The sequence below is a fragment of the Doryrhamphus excisus genome, chromosome 7 (assembly GCF_030265055.1).
Source record: "Doryrhamphus excisus isolate RoL2022-K1 chromosome 7, RoL_Dexc_1.0, whole genome shotgun sequence".
NCBI lineage: Eukaryota > Metazoa > Chordata > Actinopteri > Syngnathiformes > Syngnathidae > Doryrhamphus > Doryrhamphus excisus.
Genome location: NC_080472.1, coordinates 20,746,212 through 20,771,040, shown reverse-complemented (window position 1 = coordinate 20,771,040; position 24,829 = coordinate 20,746,212). Strand labels below are relative to the sequence as shown.

Sequence of the window (24,829 nt, the reverse complement as noted above, 5' to 3'; positions counted from 1 at the left end):
TACGAGTGTACTCTTGTAAAAAAAATTTAATCCTGAGTATTATGAAAAAAAAATATTACGAGTGTACTTTTGTAAAATTGTTTAATATTACGAGTATTACAGAAAAAAATATTACGAGTGTACTCTTGTAAAATTGTTTACTCGTAATATTTTTTTCCCGTAATACTCCTAATATTAAACAATTTTACAAGAGTACACTCGTAATATTTTTTTTCGTAATGCTCTTGTAAAATTCTTGAATATTACGAGTATTATGAAAAAAAATATTACGATTTTACTCTTGTAAAATTGTTTAATATTACCAGTATTACAAAAAAATATTATGAGTGTACTCATGTAAAATTGTTTAATATTACGAGTATTAAAAGCACATTTACGAGTCTACTCTTGTAAAAAAAATTTAATTCTGAGTATTATGAAAAAAAATATACTTTTGTAAAATTGTTTAATATTACGAGTGTGCTCTTGTAAAATTGTTTAATATTACGAGTATTACAGAAAAAAATATTACGAGTGTACTCTTGTAAAATAGTTGAATCACAAGCAATAAATGGTTAAGGCTACACACGGTGCATTGATGGGTTTGTTTGTGGATTCATTGAGCGTCCTGACGGTTCTTTGTTCATGAAATCCTCTCCAGGCTCGGCGGGCGCCATCTCTTCTAATGAAATGTCAATTAAGGGTCACGGCGAACACGAGCTGCACTCGTGTTGTCACACTCGGATGGACAAAAGCCGTGTTCACATGCACACATTCAGCCATGCTTCCCTTTGTCTTCATTTGCATAATAGGACATTTACACACACACACACACACACACACAGACGCACAACGGCGTATGAATTATTCAACCAATCACACAGATGAACAGACCGGCCCGCGGTCCCTGATTGGGACGTACGTGCTGCGTTCACTCTGCTGGTCTCACACGCGACGTGTGCAAAGGTTTCAGGTCTCACCTTGTCGTTTCAGAGATGCTGGACTCCAGCAACCTGGTCAACTTCGGGGGCGTGGCCAACAGCTCCGGCTACGACACCTTCCTCCTGGACGAGGAGCGAGGACGACTCCTGGTGGGCGCCGAGGACCACGTCTTCTCCTTCGACCTGGTCAACATCAACAGGGACCACAGACAGGTACACGGTGCAGTACATAATGCAGTACAGTACTTCATTTGGCCACCAAGAAATACTAAGAGACGCTCACATGTACTTCTCAGTACTTCTCATCTCTGCATCGTTAGGAAGTACAACAAAGTGATTAAGAATATGCAACGTCGTCAGCCGGAAATTTGCAATGCAGATTCCCGACTCGGCTTCGTTCGTCTCCAGGATGCAAAGCCTAAAAATAGACAATAGGCGACGCCTTCACGTGCCTCGGGCATGCCTCGGAATTGTCATTCGCTTGTCATCCACGGCAGGTGAATGCTGACGGATGGACAACGACAACAAAAAAACACATCACAGCACATCATAGCATCATAGCATTCCACACAAGCATGTCAGATGTACTGGATTTGTGCAGGGGTGTCCGAATGCAGCATACACATGATAACCCGCACAGAAAGCTTTCTACATCCTCCAGAATCTGCACCTATTCCTGCTCTATTTCCTTGGATTTCCAAAACGCTCTGCTTTTATTTATTCTACTTATTTTTCGTTTATTCGTCTCATACTCATGCTTGTACCGGGGCATGCCCATATCAGGAAGATCACTGTCATTTTCACAAAATTGACACATTTACTTTGTTCCATAATGTTATTTTTTTAGGATTCAACTCCAATATTGTCTAATATTACGAGTATTACGGAAAAATTTTTTTATGAGTGTACTCTTGTAAATTTTTTAATATTACGAGTATTACGAAAAAAAATCAATGTTAAGAGTGTACTCCTGTAAAAAATTTTAATATTACGAGTATTCTGAAAAAAAAATATTCCGAGTGTACTCTTGTAAAATTGTTAATATTACAAGTATTATGAAAAAATATATTACAAGTGTACTTTTGTAAAATTGTTTAATTTCACGAGTATTACGAAAAAATATATTACGAGTGTACTCTTGTAAAATAGTTTATTACACGTATTACAAAAAATATATTACAAGTGTACTCTTGTAAAATTGTTTACTATTGCGAGTATTGCGAAAAAAAAATTACGAGTGTAGTCTTGTAAATTTTTTTATGAGTATTACGAAAAAAAAATACATATTACATGTGTTCTCTTGTAAATTTGTTTAATATTACGAGTATTACGGAAAAAATATTACGAGTTTACTCTTGTAAAATCTTTTAATATTACGAAAAAAGAAAATATTACGAGTGTACTCTTGTAAAATTGTTTAATATTACGAGTATTACGAAAAAAAATATTACGAGTGTACTCTTGTATAAATGTTTAATATTACGAGTATTACAAAAAAAAATATTACGAGTGTACTCTTGTAAAATTGTTTAATATTACGAGTATTACGAAAAAAATATTACGAGTGTACTCTTGTAAAATTGTTTAATATTACGAGTATTCCGAAAAAAAATATTACGAGTGTACTCTTGTATAAATGTTTAATATTACGAGTATTACAAAAAAATATTACGAGTGTACTCTTGTAAAATTGTTTAATATTACGAGTATTACGAAAAAAATATTACGAGTGTACTCTTGTAAAATTGTTTAATATTACGAGTATTACGAAAAAAAATATTACGAGTGTACTCTTGTATAAATGTTTAATATTACGAGTATTACAAAAAAAAATATTACGAGTGTACTCTGGTATAATTGTTTAATATTACGAGTATTACGGAAAAAAATATTACGAGTGTACTCTTGTAAAATTGTTTAATATTACGAGTATTACGAAAAAAAATATTACGCGTGTACTCTTGTATAAATGTTTAATATTACGAGTATTACAAAAAAAAATATTACGAGTGTACTCTGGTATAATTGTTTAATATTACGAGTATTATGAAAAAAAATATGAGTGTACTCTTGTATAAATGTTAATATTACGAGTATTACAAAAAAAAATATTACGAGTGTACTCTTGTATAAATGTTTAATATTACGAGTATTATGGAAAAAAATATTACGAGTGTACTCTTGTAAAATTGTTTAATGTTACGAGTATTATGAAAAAAGATATATATTATGAGTGTACTCTTGTAAAATTGTTTAATACGAGTATTACGAAAAAAAAATATTACAAATGTACTCTTGTAAAATGGGTTAATATTACGAGTATTATGAAAAAAATATTACAAGTGTACTCTGGTATAATTGTTTAATATTACGAGTATTACGGAAAAAAATATTACGAGTGTACTCTTGCAAAATTGTAACCGTCATTCTTGTTTGAACTCGACTTAATATTTTAAGTTAATTAATATTACTTAATATCTTAATATTTGGACTTGATTCTCCTAAAATTATGGCTTTTTTTAAATTTCTGCAGTTTTTTTCCAACTTTGTATTCCAATATTTTCTCCTAAGATTAGAAGTGAATTTTCCAATAATTCCAACTCCCGTTTCTTTGGCTTTGTAAACGTCTACAAAGCATCTCCTCACGATCCAAAACGGTCTTTAATTGGGAGATTACGGAGTCTGTGTTGTCCAGAACCCTGGTTCCCATGCCCCCCCCCCCCCCCCCCCCCCCCATGTGTGTTTATAGCGGGTGTGACTCCAGGGTGCACACGTGGCTTAGCACAGGAAGGACAATACCAATCCATTATTTACTTTGACATCACGTCTTGTCTCCTCCAAGGCGAGCGGCACTCGAGCGTGCGGTCGCTTCTCACGTCAGAAAAGGCAAAGTGCATCCATATGTTGCACACCAACTTTCTCCCGGTGAGGAGCAGACGTGGAGCAGAGCGCTCGGCTCGGCTCCGATGTTTGGTTGGTCGGGGCCGCCTTCGGGATCCCGGCTGTAAAATTAGCATCTTTTTTACTTGAATTATACAAAACTTGCTTCTCGGTGACTCACAGCCTTCCTGTTTCATGAAACATTCAAACCTGCTCTCTTTCCACTCTGGGTGGGACTTTGTGTCGTTTGGTGCAGATCGCCTGGCCCGCCACCCCCTCCAAGCGGGACGAGTGCAAGTGGGCGGGGAAGGACCTCGGGGTAAGTTCGCCTTTTTCCTTTGTTCGCCAAAAGGATGCGTCTGCTCGACCATCCACTCTTAGATGCTCGGCATTGGGATTCACTTCAGCCGATCGGTTTGAAATGCCCACCCTTACTAGTACAACACAGCCAACTGGGGTTTTATCACGGTGCAACCAAATAGAACCCATGTGGGGGCACACCATGGACGTGTGCCACACAGACATCGAAACAAGCGCCCACACATTCATATGCATGCAACACAGCACTATTTTATGCTATTTCATAACCCACAAGGCATGCCGGGTCACTTCCTGTTTGTACACTCTTACTTACACAGCACCAAACCAACATCGGTGTATCCGATTCATACAAAACCGCAAGGCATGCTGGGTCACTTCCTACATTTACACCCTTATTTACACGGCACCAAACCAACATTGGTGTATCCAACCCAAACAACACCGCAAGGCATGCTGGGCCACTTCCTGTTTTCACACTCTTACTTACACAGCACCAAACCAACATTGGTGTATCCAATCCAAACGACACCGCAAGCCATGCTGGGTCACTTCCTGTTTGGGTCACACCCTTACTTACACAACACTAAACCAACAGCAATGTATCCAACCCAAATGACACCGCAAGGCATGCTGGGTCACTTGCTGTTTGTACACTCTTACTTACACAGCACCAAACCAACAGCGGTGTATCCAATTCATACAAAACCGCTAGGCATGCTGGGTCACTTCCTGTTTTCACATCCTTACTTACACAGCATCAAACCAACATCATTGTATCCAACCCAAACGACACCGCAAGGCATGCCGGGTCACTTCCGTTTTTCACACCTTTACTTACACGGCACCAAACCAACATCGGTGTATCCAACCCAAACAACACCGCAAGGCATGCTGGGTCACTTCCTACATTTACACCCAGCAGGCGCTTATCGAGCCCAACTCGCTCACGGTGCAACAAATATTAATACATGTGGAACAGACACTGGAACGTACCACGGACTATGTAGGCATCCAAATAAACACTTCCACACTAAGTACACATACAAACTAAACCACTTTACAACCACACAGGAAGTCACCCAGCATGCCTTGCGGGTTATAAATGAGCATAAGAGTGTTGTTTTGCGTGTAGGTGTTTATTTGATCGTTTCTGTGGTGCAGTTACAATGTCTTTCACGTGTGGGTCCTGTTGGGGTTATTTTGGGGGGGGGCACCGTGGTTGAGGGCGGCGTTTTATAGCCTAAGTGTGATCAGAGTGTCAAAAATAGACGTTTTTTGTGGGCGCCTCAGTTACTCCTGGTTTTTATAATAATCCAATGTCACTTTTATGCCATGCAGCGACGATGAGGCGTTTGCGTGCCGTTTAAAAAAAAAAAAAAAAAAGTTTCCTGTTCAGTGCGAGCCAGCGAGAGCAGATGGAGCGGAACACACAGCGCGGGTCTTGATTGGGACGATGCTCCAACTTTCCACAACATTTCTCCAGAAGTACGATTTACGGCAGGAGACGCTTCAAACGCAGCAGCTGCGAAACGCCGAGGAGGCCGCTTGAGCTTTAGGATGGAATCTGCTCATCCTGATATCGTACATCGAAACTTCCCACATGTCATTCACGGAGCATACATCGCTTCCGAACTCGCGTTGGGCTCCAGAAATGATGAAGCTAGCATTTTTATTATAGTTCGCTATCATTAAAGTGGAAAAAGAAGTCATACAAAAAATGTTTTACTAGCAAAGCTTCACTTTTACATTTTTTCTAATTTACATGAGTTTTTCTCTTTCCGAATGACCTTTCCGAAAACAATGTTATCCATGGAAAGGAATATTCCAATCTCTTGTTTACATGCGGCGCTATAATAAACAGAATAGTCAATGGGGCATGCCCAGTAAAATGTAAACATCAACATCACCTGATACCGACTTCCCCGAGTCGGAATAACTCTGTATTGCCAGTTTTTCCTCGGAATTTGTTTGGTTCAAAAACAAACTTTCCGAAGCAGTCCAGTGCCGATTGCCGGCCTCCATTTTTAAAACCGAAGAACGTCTGGAGCTGCGTGTTTCGTCATATCTTAGCATGCGCTGAAAGAACGCACCCGGGATCAATTTAAACAGGAAAAGATCAAGTTCAGGGCTGCACGGTGGTCGAGCGGTTAACGCGTATTTTTGTACCAATGCATTTTTTTATGATTCGTTTTATGATTCGGTTGCACAGTGATTAAGTGGTTAGCATGCAGGCCACACAGCTAGGAGACCCGAGTTCAATCCCACCCTCGGCCATCTCTGTGTGGATGTCCCGTGCATGCGTGGGTTTTCTCCGGGTATTCCGGTTTCCTCCCACATTCCAAAAACATGCTAGGTTAATTAGCGACTCCAAATTGTCCATAGGTATGAATGTGAGTGTGAATGGTTGTTTGTCTATATGTGCCCTGTGATTGGTTGGCTGGCCACCAGTCCAGGGTGTACACCCCGCCTTTCTCGCCTGAAGACAACTGGGATAGGCTCCAGCACCCACCGCGACCCTCATGAGGATAAGCGGTAGAAAATGGATGGATGTTCATACTTGGCTGTACGGCGGTCGAGTGGTTAGCGCACAGACCTCACAACTAGGAGACCTGAGTTCAATCCCACCCTTGGCTATCTCTGTGTGGAGTTTGCATGTTCTCCCCGTGCATGCGTGGGTTTTCTCCGGGTACTCCGGTTTCCTCCCACATTCCAAAAACATGCTAGGTTAATTAGCCACTCCAAATTGTCCATAGGTATGAATGTGAGTGTGAATGGTTGTTTGTCTATATGTGCCCTGTGATTGGCTGGCCACCAGTCTGGGGTGTACCCCGCCCCCCAGCGACCCTCGTGAGAAAAAGCGATAGAAAATGAATGAATGAACGAGTTCTCCTCCTATTTTGTGTGGAAGTGGTAACTTTTTGGCTTCTTATTTTGTCTTTCCCCACCCTCGGCCATCTCTGTGTGGAGTTTGCATGTTCTCCCCGTGCATGCGTGGGTTTTCTCCGGGTACTCCGGTTTCCTCTCACATTCCAAAAAACATGCTAGGTTAATTAGCAACTCCAAATTGTCCATAGGTATGAATGTGAGTGTGAATGGTTGTTTGTCTATATGTGCCCTGTGATTGGCTAGCTGGCCACCAGTCCAGGGTGTACCCCGCCTTTCTCACCTGAAGACAGCTGGGATAGGCTCCAGCACCCACCGCGACCCTCGTGAGGATAAGCGGTAGAAAATGAATGAATGAATTTTTCTAAACATCAAAAATGGAAAAGTCAGCAGTAATTTTCCAAGAATAAAGATCAAATATGGACAGAAAAAAGAGGAAAATGTGTTTCGTACGGCTAATAAATGGTACGTCAGGTAGCCTATGCTTTAGCTAAGTCAGTTTGGCCCGTGTTGGTGTTTTTTTTACAGATCGTTAGCCAAGTTTTCTTTGGAATTGTTGGTCCTTTTTGACCCTCGACTGTGTTTATTCATGTCAAAGACAAGCGTTGGTTTTGGAGCCATGACGCTGTAAGTCATGTGGAGCGCCAGGCGAGGTTTGGACGTGCGACGAGGGTGCGAGAATGATGTCGGGAACGTGCTCCTGCAGCGCTGCGATGGGAAAGACACATGCTAAAGTCATTACGTCGGTGTGGCGCTGTATGGACGCACATACATATATAAATATATATATATATATATATATATATATATATACAAACGTACGTACGCATGGAGAAGTAATGCTGAGCTCAGGTCAGCCGCAATACATCACCCGAGAACTCAACAAGGGTCCTCTGGGTGAACCGGGGGGAACGTTTAGCACGCTAGTCGGTAGTCAAAATGTCAATGGAACAAAACTTGGAAAAAAAAAAACGATATTGGAGTTTTTCGGAGATAAACGACCCTTATTGGCGTGTTAGCCGGCTCGGAGCTTTCCAACGCTAACACAGGCTGTCCATCAAAAGCATGCGCTTCCAAGCACTCTTGTTTCCTACGGAAGCCTGATTCCACCACGGGAAGAATAAATATCCCAATGCAAGGCCGAATTGGGAGATAAGAAGTTTGATTCCCGGGTCTAAAATATCTTTTTCGTGGTGTTTTTCTTCTTCTTCATGTGCATTAGCGCCATCTGTGGAACAGAATCTAAACCCTTCCAGTTTTATTCAAAAAAGAAAATACATATTTATATAAAACATCAATATTGAACAAAGCAAAATTTGTTCTCATTATGTCATTGTATGGTCATATCACCTCGTACTTCGGTACGTGACAAAAAAAATTAAAATAAATGAATAATTAAAATAATTATGAATGTAAAAATCATAAATTAATAATTTGATATAAATTAATAATTTAATTAATATTAATATATATAATAAACATATTAATATTAATAAATATTTAAATTAAAATACATTTAAAAAAACTCAATAATTATACATTTAAAAATAATTATAAATTAATAATTAAATTAATAATTTAATATAAATTATAATGTAATTAATATTAATATATTATATAATAATATAATACAAAATATTAATATTAATAAATATTTAAATTAAAATACATTTTTAAAAAATTAAACTATATTAGGAAAGCAGGAAGTGAACAAATGTAACAGTTACTGGTTGTAAAAGTACCAGATGGAGGGGTAGGATTTAATAAGCTTTGCTTCTTCCTACTCCTTTTGGACATGTGGAACTGGGAACTGATTATGGGATGCACTCAATAATTATACATTTAAAAATAATTATACATTAAAAATTAAATTAATCATTTAATATAAATTATAATGTAATTAGTATTAATATATTATATAATAATATAATAATAATATAATACAAAATATTAATATTAATAAATATTAAAATTAAAATACATTTAAAAAAATGTAATTATATTATGAAAGCAGGAAGTGAACAAATGTAACAGTTACTGATTGTAAAAGTACCAGATGGAGGGGTAGGACTTAATAAGCTTTGCTTCTTCCTACTCCTTTTGGACATGTGGAACTGGGAACTGATTATGGGATGCACTCAATAATTATACATTTAAAAATAATTATAAATTAATAATTAAATTAATAATTTAATATAAATTATAATGTAATTAATATTAATATATTATATAAAAATATAATAATAATATAATACAAAATATTAATATTAATAAATATTTAAATTAAAATACATTTTTTAAAAATTAAATTATATTAGGAAAGCAGGAAGTGAACAAATGTAACAGTTACTGATTGTAAAAGTACCAGATGGAGGGGTAGGACTTAATAAGCTTTGCTTCTTCCTACTCCTTTTGGACATGTGGAACTGTGAACTGATTATGGGATGCATTCAATTGTAATCTGATGCATGTTCAAATGAAATTAAACCATTACCAAAACATGTCCTGAGTTTATGTATATTATATATATATACATATATAATATGTATATTTGTTGTATTACTAAGTTCAATTTGAATTGCTTCAACTTTATTGGTTTCTGGTTCCACGTCTCCTCCAGAAGGAGTGCTCCAACTTCATCCGCGTGCTCCAACCCTACAACCAGACCCACCTGTACGTGTGCGGCACCGGAGCTTTTCATCCCATCTGCGCTTACCTGGAAATGGGCAAGAGAGCCGAGGTGAGGCGTGGCCAAAGGCGCACAATGGCGGCATGTTGACAGCCGCTCATGCATGGCGGCCGACTCCAAATACGTTCTTCTTTTGTTGCAACGCCGCACAGGACAACATCTTCCGCCTCGTTCCCCATTTTGAGAACGGACGCGGGAAGAGCCCCTACGACCCCAAAATGCTGTCGGCATCGCTTCTCATCGGTAAGGGGATGAGGGGGTCCCGAGTAGCCCCCCTACAAAGCAAGGCCCCCCTTTAATATGACCGCTCTTTTGCAGACGGGGAGCTGTACTCGGGCACGTCAGCCGACTTCATGGGCCGGGATTTTGCCATTTTCCGGACCCTGGGTGAGCATCATCCCGTCAGAACGGAGCAGCACGACTCCAGGTGGCTCAATGGTAGGAACCGCACACACAATCTCAGACTCCGAACGCATCCGAATTCCGATTAGCGCCACGATTAGCTTTTCAGCATCCTGGCCGCCCACAAAAGCTGTCCCCCAAACCCCCCCTCTCGCCTCCCTTCAGTTGCTTTCCCACACATCTAATCCGCTCTCAGCTGTTTTCCTGTTGTGGAGTCGAATTCCTCCACTTCCTGCGCCACCAGCTTGAAAAATCCTCCACACAAGCACCGCTGATGACATGTTAATAAAGCGTCCAGACGCTAATCCTCATCCATCTTTCACTCGGAATTGCATGGATTACTCTCCTGTCCGATGCCTTTATCAACACGGGGATCGCATGCATGGAATAGAGCAGTAGCGCCGTATGGGATAAGTATCGGTTGACGGCAGCAGCGGGAAATTGAAGAACGCAAACGGATGGCAAAAACATCAGACCGCGCGACTGTCACCACTTTGGACGCTACGGAAAAATATGGAAAAATGACAATTTCTTTCCATAATATGATGACTTTATTCCTGGAAATAATATTGGAATTTTTCCCGAAAACTAATGCTACAAAAATGATAACTTTTTTTTTGTTACTTTTTTTTAATAATATTACAACTTTTATATTTTAGCTCAGTGCTACTAAAAACTAAAAAGTTCATGACTCCATTCTCAGCCAATCACAGATTTTTTTTTACTGTTTTTTTACTTTCCGACTATTTTAACCCTCTTTTATATGACGTCACTCCCATCATATTTACGCTTTATTCTCAATCTGATTTATGGATATGTTTTTCTTGTTTTTCATAATATTGCAACTTAAAAAATATTAACAAATTTTAGCTTTATGCTATTAACATGGCGTTATTTTTACTCTTAATATTATCAGGAAAGATGAGACTTTTATTCTTGTAATGTTTTGACTTTTTCCATTTCTGTTGTGGTTTTTCTATTTTAACTATTTTTAACTAATTGTAATTTAATTTTAATTTTAATTTTAATTTTAATTTTAATTTTAATTTTAATTTAACTATTTGGTTTATTCTTGTAATTATTCACAAATTTTGACTTTATTCTTATAATATTGTAACTTTTTTACGGATTAAATATTTAATGATGAATTCTTAGATATCTAAATATTAGATATTTTTCCTCACAATACTATGTTATTCTCCTAAAATTATGACTTCTACTTGTTAGATGTTGTTGGACATTTTTCTCTTAAAATTCTGACTTTAGTCTTATAAAATTGATTTTTTTTCTCCTTTTGCCATTTTCAAAAAATATGTATTTATTTTCTAAGTTTTTATATTGAATATTTCATCATAAATATATATTTTTAAAATGTTTTGAATATTGAAATAATTTCAGAATGTGCCGAATTTCAGAACTATTTGGTTTCTTGTTGTAATTATTCCAATTTTTACTTTATTGTCATGACATTGTAACTTCTTTTAATTAACTATTAATTAATTAATGAATTAACTTTATTTAATTGTTAATTCTTAGATATTATATTTCTAAATATTAGATATTTTTCCTCACAATATTATGTTATTCTCCTAAAATTACGACTTCTTCTTGTTAGATGTTGTTGGGCATTTTTCTCTTAGAATTCTGACTTTACTCTTATTAAATTTATTTTTTCTCATTTTGCTATTTAAAAAAACATTTATATTTTAAATAAATATATTTAAATAATTATATTTATCTTGTAAGTTTTTATATTGAATATTTCATCATTAATATATATTTTTAAAATGTTGCGAATATTGAAATAATTTCAGAATGTGCCGCGGGCAGGACAATAAAACAACATTGCAGGGCCACAAAGGGCCCCTTGTCCGGACTTTGGACACCCGTGCCCTCAGGTGGGGGTGCCAAGCGGAGTCCCGCTCTTGCACAAACTAGCCTTTGACTTTCTGAATGTTCTCGCCCATATTCAAGTTCACGCCACCCCCCCCCCCCCCTTTTCACAGCTACTCCACATCCTAAACGGCCTTAAGAGGCGTAACACGACACCGCTTGTTTCACTCCGCCGCTGATCCTTTTCCTGTTTTTTTACGTGAAATATATCCTCGCTTGGTTTTGATTTCCTCTCCGTCTTAAATCGGGGGAAGAAATTTATTGAAAAGGTACACGGGACAATCACAAGCACGTGTCTGTGAGAGGATACGCTTAGCTAGGATTTGAACTCCCGAGATACCCTAACGCCACGAGAGGTCTCCTTTCCCACGTCCATCAGATCCCAGATTCGTCGGGGTTCACTTGATCCCCGAGAGCGACAACCCCGAGGACGACAAGATCTTCCTGTTCTTCAAAGAGAACGCCATGGACGGCGAGCACACGGGCAAGGCCACCATCGCCCGCATTGGACAACTGTGTAAGGTAACAGATGAACGCCGCCGCTCGAGTCCTGTGTCGATGATGGCTAACCGCAGCAGGCATTAGGATGTCTTCCCAAGAGGCAGTGGGATGTCAGTGTAGATTAGTCAGTGTACAGCTTCTAAAACGGCTGATGCTTCAGAATGTCACATTCATTTGTAAACCACAGCTCCCTTCGTACCGGCAGTACTCGTGCAACCTCAGTTTGTGTGCCTGTGTGCCACATCATGTTAGAAAAAAACAGTTTTAACTCCAGAATGTCACAGTGCATGTAGGCATTACTGTATGAACCGCAGCTCCCTCGGTACTGGCAGCACTCGTGCAACCTCACTTGGTGTGCCTGGGCTCCTCATCATGTTAGAAAACCCGTTTTTAGCTCCAGAATGTCACAGTGCATGTAGGGATTGCTGTATGAACCGCAGCTCCCTCGGTACCGGCAGCACTCGTGCAACCTCAATTGGTGTGCCTGGGCTCCTCATCATGTTAGAAAAAACAGTTTTAGCTCCAGAATGTCACAGTGCATGTAGGCATTACTGTATGAACCGCAGCTCCCTTGGTACCGGCAGCACTCGTGCAACCTCAGTTTGTGTGCCTGTGTGCCACATCATGTTAGAAAAAAACAGTTTTAACTCCAGAATGTCACAGTGCATGCAGTCATTCTTGTATGAACCGCAGCTCCCTCGGTACCGGCAGCACTCGTGCAACCTCATTTGGTGTGCCTGTGCTCCTCCTCATGTTAGAAAAAACAGTTTTAGCTCCAGAATGTTACAGTGTATGTAGGCATTCTTGTATGAACCGCAGCTCCCTCAGTACCGGCAGCACTCATGCAACCTCACTTGGTGTGCCTGTGCTCCTTATCATATTAGAAAAAATGATTTGAGGTCCAGAATGTCACAGTGCATGTCAGCATTCCTGTATGAACCACAGCTCCCTCGGTACCGGCAGCACTCGTGCAACCTCACTTAGTGTAACTGGGCTCCTCAACATGTTGGAAAAAACGGTTTTATCTCCAGAATGTCACAGTGCATATTGTCATTCCTGTATGAACCGCAGCTCCCTCTGTGCTGGCAGCACTCGTGCAACCTCACTTGGTTTCACTGGACTCTTCATGTTAGAAAAACGGTTTAAGCTCCAGAATGTTGCAGTGCATGTAGGCATTCCTGTATGAACCGCAGCTCCCTCTGTGCCGGCAGCACTCGTGCAACCTCACTTGGTTTCACTGGGCTCTTCATGTTAGAAAAACGGTTTTAGCTCCAGAATGTTGCAGTGCATGTAGGCATTCCTGTATGAACCACAGCTCCCTCTGTGCCGGCAGCACTCGTGCAACCTCACTTGGTTTCACTGGGCTCTTCATGTTAGAAAAACGGTTTTAGCTCCAGAATGTTGCAGTGCATGTAGGCATTCATGTATGAACCGCAGCTCCCTTGGTACCGGCAGCACTCGTGCAGCCCCAAACCATATGCTACCATGCCCATTAACAGTGGATTTCTGGAAGCTGTACACTGACTACTCTTAAGTAGAGAGTAAGTCTACCCTTTGAGAAGACTTGCTTGAAATGCCAGGTGATGATGACGTCCTTTTGCAGAACGACATGGGAGGCCACCGCAGTCTGGTCAACAAGTGGACCACCTTCCTGAAGGCCCGGCTCATGTGTTCCGTGCCGGGGGTCAACGGCATCGACACACACTTTGATGAGCTCCGTGAGTGTGTTTCCCTTTGCTCCACTGCGCTGCATGACGCTCCCAAACGCCCTCACGCGCTATTTTGTGTTTACAGAGGACGTGTTCCTGATGAGTGCCAAGGACCCCAAGAACCCAGTCATCTACGCCGTCTTCACCACGTCCAGGTACGAAAGCCACCGTCGTTACGTTGCTTTACCTCCTCCACCTCCTCACACCTACACAGGAGCTCCTCCTGTCTTGTTTGTGTTGTTGGCTTTGTTGCTAGGAGACCAGTAGGAGTTGGTTACGCTATGAACGTGAATATGGCCACGTTAAAGCCACGCTTTCATCAATTCAACTCGCGAGAACATTCAGAAAGTCAAAGGCGACTTTGTGCAAGAGCGCCTCTTGAGGGCACGGGTGTGCAAAATCCGGACAAGGGGCCCTTTGTGGCGCTGAGATGTTGTTTTATTGTCCCGCCCGCGGAACATTCTGAAATTATTTCAATATTCACAACATTTTAAAAATATATATTCATGATGAAATATTCTATATAAAAACTTACAAGATAAATATAATTATTTAAATATATTTATTTAAAATATAAATACTTTTTTTAAATAGCAAAATGAGAAAAAAATAAATTTAATAAGAGTAAAGTCAGAATTTTAAGAGAAAAATGTCCAACAACATCGAACAAGAAGAAGTCGTAATTTTAGGAGAATAACATAATATTGTAGGAAAAATATCTAATATTTAGAAATCTAATATCTAAGAATTAACAATTAAATAATATTACAAAAAAGTTACAATGTTATGAGAATAAAGTAAAAATTGGAATAATTACAACAAGAAATAGTTCTGAAATTCGGCACATTCTGAAATTATTTCAATACTCACAACATTTTAAAAATATATATTTATGATGAAATATTCAATATAAAAACTTACAAAATAAATACATATTTTTTTAAATAGCAAAAAGAGAAAAAAAATCTATTTAATAAGAGTAAAGTCAGAATTTTAAGAGAAAAATGTCCAACAACATCTAACAAGAAGAAGTCGTAATTTTAGGAGAATAACATAATATTGTGAGGAAAAATATCTAATATTTAGAAATCTAATATCTAAGAATGAACAATTAAATAATATTACAAAAAAGTTACAATGTTATGAGAATAAAGTAAAAATTGGAATAATTACAACAAGAAATAGTTCTGAAATTCGGCACATTCTGAAATTATTTCAATACTCACAACATTTTAAAAATTTTATTTTTGATGAAATATTCAATATAAAAACTTACAAAATACATATTTTTTAAAAATAGTAAAAAGAAAAAAAATCTATTTAATAAGAGTAAAGTCAGAATTTTAAGACAAAAATGTCCAACAACATCTAACAAGAAGAAGTCGTAATTTTAGGAGAATAACATAATATTGTGAGGAAAAATATCTAATATTTAGAAATCTAATATCTAAGAATGAACAATTAAATAATATTACAAAAAAGTTACAATGTTATGAGAATAAAGTAAAAATTGGAATAATTACAACAAGAAATAGTTCTGAAATTTGGCACATTCTGAAATTATTTCAATACTCACAACATTTTAAAAAATTTATTTTTTATGAAATATTCAATATAAAAACTTACAAGATATAAATATAAATATTTAAAATATATTTATTTAAAATATAAATATTTTTTTAAAATAGCAAAAAGAGAAAAAAAATATTAAATATAAAAACTTACAAAATAAATACATATATTTTTTTTTAAATAGCAAAAGGTTACGTTGTTTCACCTCCTCCGCCTCCTCACACCTACACAGGAGCTCCTCCTGTCTTTGTTTGTGTTGTTGGCTTTGTTGCTAGGAGACCAGTAGGAGCTGATATTTGTTCCACAGACCTAGTATTTCCTGGATAGCGAAAGCACACGCTTTTGAAGCATTCTGCCAGCTTCTTTTATTATTGTCCTTCCGCCGTCGCATTCCCAGACAGCGCCCCACATTCCCTGTTCCACATTCCATAATCCACTTCCAGGTGGCCTGATCCCGGCTTACCTGCGCCCGTCTTTCCAGGTGGTTGTAGGGAATTAGCATGTAAGGGAAACGGGAGCATCCCAACACTTCAACCATCAATCAGCGCTAACGCTAACGCCACATCGGCTTTTCTCACTTTTCCGGCACGCATTGAAGCCGAGAGGTCAGCGCGGCACGTACGCACATGCGTGAAATTCAATTAGGATCGCATTTGGGAACGAGAGCGACTTAATTGGTTTTCTAAGCGGCCAGTTTGCCCGAATGAATAGAGTGCAGCTTCTTTTCAATACGGCTGCCTAATGGCGCGGAAAAAGGCAGATCCATGTTTGATTGGGAATGTGGGAGTAGATGGAGTCCTTTTTTCCCCCACAGATGTTCTTCTCAAGCGTCGATATCGTACGTTAATTGAATTTCGCTTTAATTACCGTTTTCGAGCGCCCCCTCCATTCATTTTCCGCGCTTCCATAATTAGTCTTATTTAACTTCCCGTCGTCGTCAGCAAGCGAGACAAAGGACGTCCGACGTCGGAATGCCGGCATCTGCCAATCCACATCAAAAGTATGGACCTCCGCGTCGACCACGTCCACGGCATCAGGATCCTCTCCGCTTTCACGCTGCCTCCTGGATGACCTCAAATGTAGCAGAAACAGCAAAGAGCTTCCCTTTTCCCGGAGATTGATTGATCTTGGAAGTTCTGCCGTTCCCGGCCAAAATTCCCGTCAATAAAATAAAACCTGGAAGCAATCAGCCATCAGTCACTTACGAGTCTTACTTTCTTTCTTTCTTTCTTTCTTTCTCTTTCCCCCTGCAGCAACATCTTTAAAGGCTCGGCGGTGTGCATGTACAACATGGCCGACATCAGGAGGGTCTTCCTGGGGCCGTACGCCCACAGGGACGGACCCAACTACCAGTGGGTGCCCTTCCAAGGCAGGGTGCCCTACCCGCGACCTGGAACTGTGAGTGACGGCACTCGTTTGTTGGTATTACGTAAACAAGACGCCAATCAGACCACATCAGCCAATCAGAAGCCTTCCCTGGATGTAAACAGTCGAGATAAAGTTTTATTTTATTGACAGGAAGCTACAAAATAGACGTACGTGTACGAAAGCTACCACTTCCTGTGTCTCCTCCCCAGTGTCCGAGCAAGACCTTCGGCGGCTTCGACTCCACCAAAGACCTCCCGGATGATGTCATCACCTTCGCCAGGGGCCACCCGGCCATGTACAACCCCGTGCACCCCATCGGCGGGCGCCCCATCGTGGTGCGCACGGACGTGGGCTACCAGTTCTCGCAGCTGGTGGTGGACCGCGTGGAAGCCGAGGACGGGCAGTACGATGTCATGTTCATCGGCACGGGTTTGTGTTTGGGTTTTGGGTTTTTTTTGGGTCTGGTCGCGCGTCCGGTTGCCGACTGGTGATGGAATGCTGACTGTTGGTTAACAGACGTAGGAACGGTGCTGAAGGTGGTGACCATCCCCAGAGAGAGCTGGCATGACCTGGAGGAGGTGGTGCTGGAGGAAATGAGCGTCTTCAGGGTAAGCCATCTTGGAGAAGGCGGACATGATGGATGAGCTCTCACACATTGAAGGTTGTGTTGATGTGATGCAGGAGCCAACGACCATCACCGCCATGGAGCTGTCAACCAAACAGGTAAACAACACAAACAAAGACTAATAATCATTTGGAGTGCATGAGAAAGTGGCGAGGGGCAAAATGCTCCTTGACTTAATTGTAACCAACAGCTGAGTGGCAACATTTTAAAGCCCAAGAAGACGTAGATGATGCTTTCAATGATACCTCAAATGCAGCTAGCGCCATCTTCTTGACTTTTTTTTTTATTTTATTATAAGAGAAATTCAAAATAACTAATCATAATTGTAAAGTGGCAACATTTTAAAGCACAAGCAAAGGTAGATAATGCTTTTAATGATACCTCAAATGCAGCTAGCGCCATCTTCTTGACTTTTTTCCATTTTATTATGAGAGAAATTCAAAATAACTAATCATAATTGTAACCAACAGCTGAGTGGCAACATTTTAAAGCGCAAGCAGAGGTAGATAATGCTTTTAATGATACCTCAAATGCAGCTAGCGCCATCTGCTTGACTTTTCTTCATTTTATTATGAGAGAAAATCAAAATAACTAATCAAAATTGTAACCAACAGCTGAGTGGCAACATTTTAAAGCGCAAGCAGAGGTAGATAATGCTTTTAATGGTACTTCAAATGCAGCTAGCGCCATCTTCTTGACTTTTTTTTAAATTTTATTATAAGAGAAATTCAAAATAACTAATCATAATTGTAGAGTGGCAACATTTTAAAGCGCAAGCAAAGGTAGACAATGCTTCTCATGATACCTCAAATGCAGCTAGCACCATCTTCTTTACTTTTTTCCATTTTATTATAAGAGAAATTCAAAATAAATCATCAAAATTGTAACCAACAGCTGAGTGGCTACATTTTAAAGCGCAAGCAGAGGTAGATAATGCTTTTAATGATACCTCAAATGCAGCTAGCGCCATCTTCTTGACTTTGTTTCCATTTTATTATAAGAGAAATTCAAAATAACTAATCATAATTGTAACCAACAGCTGAGTGGCAACATTTTAAAGCGCAAGCAGAGGTAGATAATGCTTTTAATGATACCTCAAATGCAGCTAGCGCCATCTTCTTGATGTTTTTTCCCCATTTTATTATAAAATAAATTCAAAATTACTAATCATAATTGTAACCAACAGCTGAGTGGCAACATTTTGAAGCGCAAGCAGAGGTAGATACTGCTTTTAATGATACCTCAAATGCAGCTAGCGCCATCTGCTTGACTTTTTTTCATTTTATTATGAGAGAAAATCAAAATAACTAATCATAATTGTAACCAACAGCTGAGTGGCAACATTTTAAAGCGCAAGCAGAGGTAGATAATGCTTTTAATGATACCTGATATGCAGCTAGCGCCATCTTCTTGACTTTGTTTCCATTTTATTATAAGAGAAATTCAAAATAACTAATCATAATAATTTTTTTTTCATCAACATTTGGTACCTGAACATAAAAGATGAATCATTCCAAATAGAAGTCCTGTTGTTTTGATTGACTGCCATTGTTATCCTTCTCAAGGATGGATAACGGTCCTGATGTTGTGGTTTAAGGAAAATTTAAGGAAAAGACTCATCATTTTTGGCTCCTCTCACAGCAACAATTGTACCTGGGCTCGTCGCTGGGCGTCTCCCAGATGCCCCTGCACCGCTGCGAGGTGTACGGCAAAGCCTGCGCCGAGTGCTGCCTGGCTCGGGACCCCTACTGCGCCTGGGACGGCGCCGAGTGCTCCAGATACTTTCCCACCGCCAAGAGGTACGGGAGCGTGTCGGCTAAATTGCAGCTGTCTGTCCGACCACTTCACCCTGCGGACAGGAGTTACGATCACACACACACACACCCTCAAATTACCCCGGGCTCGCACACATCGCAGCTCATTCATCCACGGCACAAGTAGGCCAGCGGGCATGCGGCCGAGGTGGCACGCCCTGCAGGGATGCCGCCGCCGCCGTTCTTCTTCTCCACTGCAGATATTTTCACTCCCACAATGGGAACCACGTGTGCTCGCACAGGAAGGTTAGCCACACAAAGTGTGACATTGTAGGTTTACCGCACTATTACCCCCCCCACCCTCTTCATGTTCTACTACTATTGCACCCTAGACGCTTTTGATTTTTACCTTTTTTGGCACAGCAAATTGCTACCTTGAAGTCCAGTAATTATCCCTGTGGGGTACACTTAAGCTTTAGGGCACACAAAGGCACCCCTGACCCTCACCCGCTTTGTTCTCATCATTCCCCGTGTCAGCCGTGATAAATAGCAACAAGGGAAACACTTGACTGGCCGATGTCGCCGTTCCTCGCCGTTGTGGTTTAAAAAAAGATGACTTTCATATTACGGTCCATCAGAGGGCACCGAGTGTGTACAGTCGTTAAATTCAGCCTATTTCCCTCCTTTTCACACAAGTACTTTAACAGAGGGGAGGAGGTTGAGTTAAAAAAAGGGCTTATTTTGATTGAGATCTTGCGTTGGGTAACAGTGGCCCCTAGCGGCCAGAGGAGGTTGAGTTAAAAAAGGGCTTTTTTTTTATTGAGATCTTGCATTGAGTAACAGTGGCCCCTAGCGGCGCTCAAGGGTTGATGCATCCTTGCATCACTTTAAGAACGGCATTTTATAGTATGTAGGCGATGCACTTTTATGTTCCTGTAATTCTGCTAATACTGTTTTATACTGTTATGTAATTGAAGTTTGTAATAAAATATATATTTAATGAAAACAATTAAATAAAAGAAATAAAATTAACAAAAAAAAGTAGTACGTAGGTGATATGAATATTGTTGGATATATGATGACTGTTCATTAACCGTGATTGATTTTCACATTATTTAATATTATCGATATTTATATATTATTTAACTCATCCCAGGCGCACCAGACGGCAGGACATCAGGAATGGCGACCCACTTTCCCAGTGCTCAGACCTTCAGCATCATGGTACGGTATCATGGTTACAAAACACACAAACACACACTCTAGAATGATCCCGGTGTTTGCATTTGTCTGACTCTGTGGTTCTCAACTGGTGGGTCAGGACGCAAAAGTGGGTCATGGATGCTCCAATCAGGGTTTCTGTGGCCGTTTCTGAGATTGATACCCATCACATGGATGAACATGATTGGTGTAGCCATTGACGATTTACAGACTGGTGTTGATTATTGCTTTTAATGATACCTCAAATGCAGCTAGCGCCATCGTCTTGACTTTTTTTCCATTTTATTATAAGAGAAATTCAAAATAATTAATCATAATTGTAACCAACAGCTGAGTGGCAGCAATTTAAAGCACAAGCAGAGGTAGATAATGCTTTTAACGATACCTCAAATGCAGCTAGCGCCATCTTCTTGACTTTTTTTTCCATTTTATTTTAAGAGAAATCCAAAATAACTAATCATAATTGTAACCAACAACTGAGTGGCAACATTTTTAAGCACAAGCAGATAGATCGATAATGGATTTAATGATTCCTCAAATGCAGCTAGCGCCATCTTCTTGACTTATTTTTCCATTTTATTATAAGAGAAATTCAAAATAACTAATCATGATTGTAACCAACAGCTGAGTGGCAACATTTTTGAGCGCAAGCAGAGGTAGATAATGCTTTTAATGATACCTCAAATGCAGCTAGCGCCATCGTCTTGACTTTTTTTCCATTTTATTATAAGAGAAATTCAAAATAACTAATCATAATTGTAACCAACAGCTGAGTGGCAGCAATTTAAAGCACAAGCAGAGGTAGATAATGCTTTTAACGATACCTCAAATGCAGCTAGCGCCATCTTCTTGACTTTTTTTTCCATTTTATTATAAGAGAAATCCAAAATAACTAATCATAATTGTAACCAACAACTGAGTGGCAACATTTTTAAGCACAAGCAGATAGATCGATAATGGATTTAATGATTCCTCAAATGCAGCTAGCGCCATCTTCTTGACTTATTTTTCCATTTTATTATAAGAGAAATTCAAAATAACTAATCATGATTGTAACCAACAGCTGAGTGGCAACATTTTTGAGCGCAAGCAGAGGTAGATAATGCTTTTAATGATACCTCAAATGCAGCTAGCGCCATCTTCTTGACTTTTTTTTCCATTTTATTATAAGAGAAATCCAAAATAACTAATCATAATTGTAACCAACAGCTGAGTGGCAACATTTTAAAGCGCAAGCAGATAGATCGATACTGCTTTTAATGATACCTCAAATGCAGCTAGCGCCATCTTCTTGACTTTTTTTCCCATTTTATTATAAGAGAAATTCAAAATAACTAATCATAATTGTAACCAACAACTGAGTGGCAACATTTTAAAGCACAAGCAGATAGATCGATAATGGATTTAATGATTCCTCAAATGCAGCTAGCGCCATCTTCTTGACTTATTTTTCCATTTTATTATAAGAGAAATTCAAAATAACTAATCATGATTGTAACCAACAGCTGAGTGGCAACATTTTTGAGCGCAAGCAGAGGTAGATAATGCTTTTAATGATACCTCAAATGCAGCTAGCGCCATCGTCTTGACTTTTTTCCATTTTATTATAAGAGAAATTCAAAATAACTAATCATAATTGTAACCAACAGCCGAGTGGCAACATTTTAAAGCACAAGCAGATGTAGATAATGCTTTTAATGATACCTCAAATGCAGCTAGCGCCATCTTGACTTTTTTCCATTTTATTATAAGAAAAATTCAAAATAATTAATCATAATAATTGTATAATTTTTCATCAACATTTGGACATAAAAAATAGAAGCATCCCGAGACACAATTTGTACAAAAACAATGTACAAATTGTGTAATGACCCAATGTCCGTGAATGCACCTCACTTTGTTATCGCTATCATATCACATATGAGAAGTTTAAGTTGAAGAATTTGTCACTGAGTGGTCGAAGGGGGGGTCACCGGTCTGACTCATGCCCACGTCCCAACTAGATGACGTGGATGGCGCCGGTGGCGTGGGCGGCGTGGAGGACCGCGTGGTGTACGGCGTGGAGAACAGCAGCATGTTCCTGGAGTGCAGCCCCAAGTCCCAGCGGGCGCTCATCTACTGGCAGCTGCAGAGGCCCAACGACGAGCGCAAACAGGAGGTGACCTTTCACACCACAGCGGCTCATCGAAAACCGGATGAAACGGGAATAAATAAATTTGTTCTTCTCCAGATCAAGCTGGACGACAGGCTGCTCCGCACGGACCAGGGCCTCCTCATCCGCAGCCTAGCCCAAGCGGACACGGGCGTCTACCACTGCCAGGCGGTGGAGCACGGCTTCATTCAGCCTCTCCTGCGCCTCAACCTCCAGGTGGTCCCCTCTCAGAGGCTCGGGGACATCCTGCCGGGGCACCTTTCCGTCGGGGCGGCCCCTTCAGGCAAGCAGCGTGTGTGGTACCGGGATTTCCTGTCTCTCCTGGATCACCCGGACCTCAACAGCGTGGAGGAGTTCTGCGACCGTGTGTGGAAGAAAGAACGCAAGCAGAAGAAATCGAAGGCGCCGAACGCCAACCCGTCGTTACGGCCCAAAGCCGTGGCTCCCAACGCTCAGAAGCAGCAGCAGGCCAGTCCAGCAGCGCAGGGCAAAACGTGGCCGCAGGCCGGAGCGCCGACAGCGGACGCTAACCAGAAACTGGGAATGCTTAGCGTCCAGGCGCCCAAGAACCAACCCAAGACGCAAAGCAACCCGGGCGCTCCGCGGGCGGGAGGGCAGCAGCAGGCCGCTAAATGGAGACGCATGCAGGAGAGCAAGAAGGGACGCAACAGGAGGACCCACGAGCTGCAGAGACCCCCGCGTAGTGTTTGAGTCCTATCAAGGAGAAGCGCACAAACAAGCACATCCAACACATCCTGTAGATTGTGTCGGATTCTCTTCGCCGTACTCCTTCAACGACAGGAAGAGCCCAATAAACTGGAAAAAGGCGTTCGGACTTCCACTTCCTGTATATATATAAGCTAGTCCAATAAGCCACACAGAAAACTGTGACTCGGAGGCTTCAAGAAAAAAAAACTAAAAAGCACATCCTCCACAACGTTTTGACTTGAGCATGTGACCCCCACCCCCTTTGCCCCCTCCCTTAGTGACAAGAAACTCTTTCTACAGAGCCTTCCATGTCTCATCAGCATCACATGCACACCAACATAAACAGGAAATGAACTGCGCATGTTGTCCATTATTTTCATAAGCTAGTTATTTTATGGAATTCTTTGTAATTTTTTTTTTTTTTATATCGACTTTCCTACCCGAACCTTCGACAGCATCACTGTGGTGGTCTCATTGCCCCCCCGACACCCCTTCCTCTGTGTAACTTATTACATCACACACTCATTTTGTGTACATATATATACAACAAAATTCACTCTGTGTATATACAGTACACCTAATCCTTATTTATTGCTCGTTTTTTTTTTTTTTCTTGTGAAAGGGGTGCATTTATTTTTGATATTATGCTATTTTTGGGTGCGTCATCAGCGGAAAGGAAAACTTTGGACCAACTGACACAGTAATACAGAACATATGTTTAAAAAAAAAAAAAAAGACCCAGCAATAATAAGCACAACACATATTTTTTAGATGCCATCTTTGTGTCTTTTGTGTGTAAGATCACCCCCCCCCCACCCACCACCCTCAACCCCCCCTAAAAAAAACTGTTAGCTGTGAATCTCTGTAAGAAGTAGTGCAGAAAACTAGTCAGAGGAGAAGACATGTTATATTGCATGTGAATGCTGCCTACTGTAAGTGCATCTTTCTATTGTCTCTTGAGCGTTTTTTTTTTTTTTGTGTGTGAGACAGCTCCCTTAATGATATTACTTTTGCTGACAAACACCATGATGATGATAATAATAAGCTGGCAAAAAAAAAAGGTGCTGGATCATAAATAATGTACCTTTTTACACAATAAGAGTAGAGCATCCACACATTGGCACAGAAAAAAATTAATTTAGTGTATTCTTAATTGAACACTGAGAGCTGAAAGTGACTGCTGCTGTAAAACACTTCTTTATGGCATGTTGTCTGAATAAAAATCTGTTAG

At 40.0% G+C, this 24,829-nt stretch overlaps 1 protein-coding gene across 2 annotated transcripts in view; it reads left to right on the top strand.

The window, feature by feature from the left end:
* The window catches only part of sema3aa (sema domain, immunoglobulin domain (Ig), short basic domain, secreted, (semaphorin) 3Aa), a 42,103-nt gene extending 17,274 nt beyond the window's left edge, over positions 1–24,829 (top strand). The window contains exons 2-17 of one of the 2 annotated variants that reach the window (XM_058077822.1): positions 973–1,133; positions 4,057–4,119; positions 9,628–9,744; positions 9,846–9,936; positions 10,012–10,131; positions 12,368–12,510; positions 14,093–14,207; positions 14,284–14,353; positions 17,024–17,168; positions 17,348–17,567; positions 17,655–17,746; positions 17,820–17,861; positions 19,405–19,562; positions 20,674–20,741; positions 22,742–22,896; positions 22,969–24,829. In XM_058077822.1, the coding sequence (XP_057933805.1) occupies positions 973–1,133; positions 4,057–4,119; positions 9,628–9,744; positions 9,846–9,936; positions 10,012–10,131; positions 12,368–12,510; positions 14,093–14,207; positions 14,284–14,353; positions 17,024–17,168; positions 17,348–17,567; positions 17,655–17,746; positions 17,820–17,861; positions 19,405–19,562; positions 20,674–20,741; positions 22,742–22,896; positions 22,969–23,601 (2,393 nt within the window). In that variant the 3' untranslated portion in view covers positions 23,602–24,829. Of the gene's footprint in view, positions 1–972; positions 1,134–4,056; positions 4,120–9,624; positions 9,745–9,845; positions 9,937–10,011; positions 10,132–12,367; positions 12,511–14,092; positions 14,208–14,283; positions 14,354–17,023; positions 17,169–17,347; positions 17,568–17,654; positions 17,747–17,819; positions 17,862–19,404; positions 19,563–20,673; positions 20,742–22,741; positions 22,897–22,968 lie in introns of both variants that reach the window. The other variant, XM_058077821.1, reaches the window with a different exon arrangement.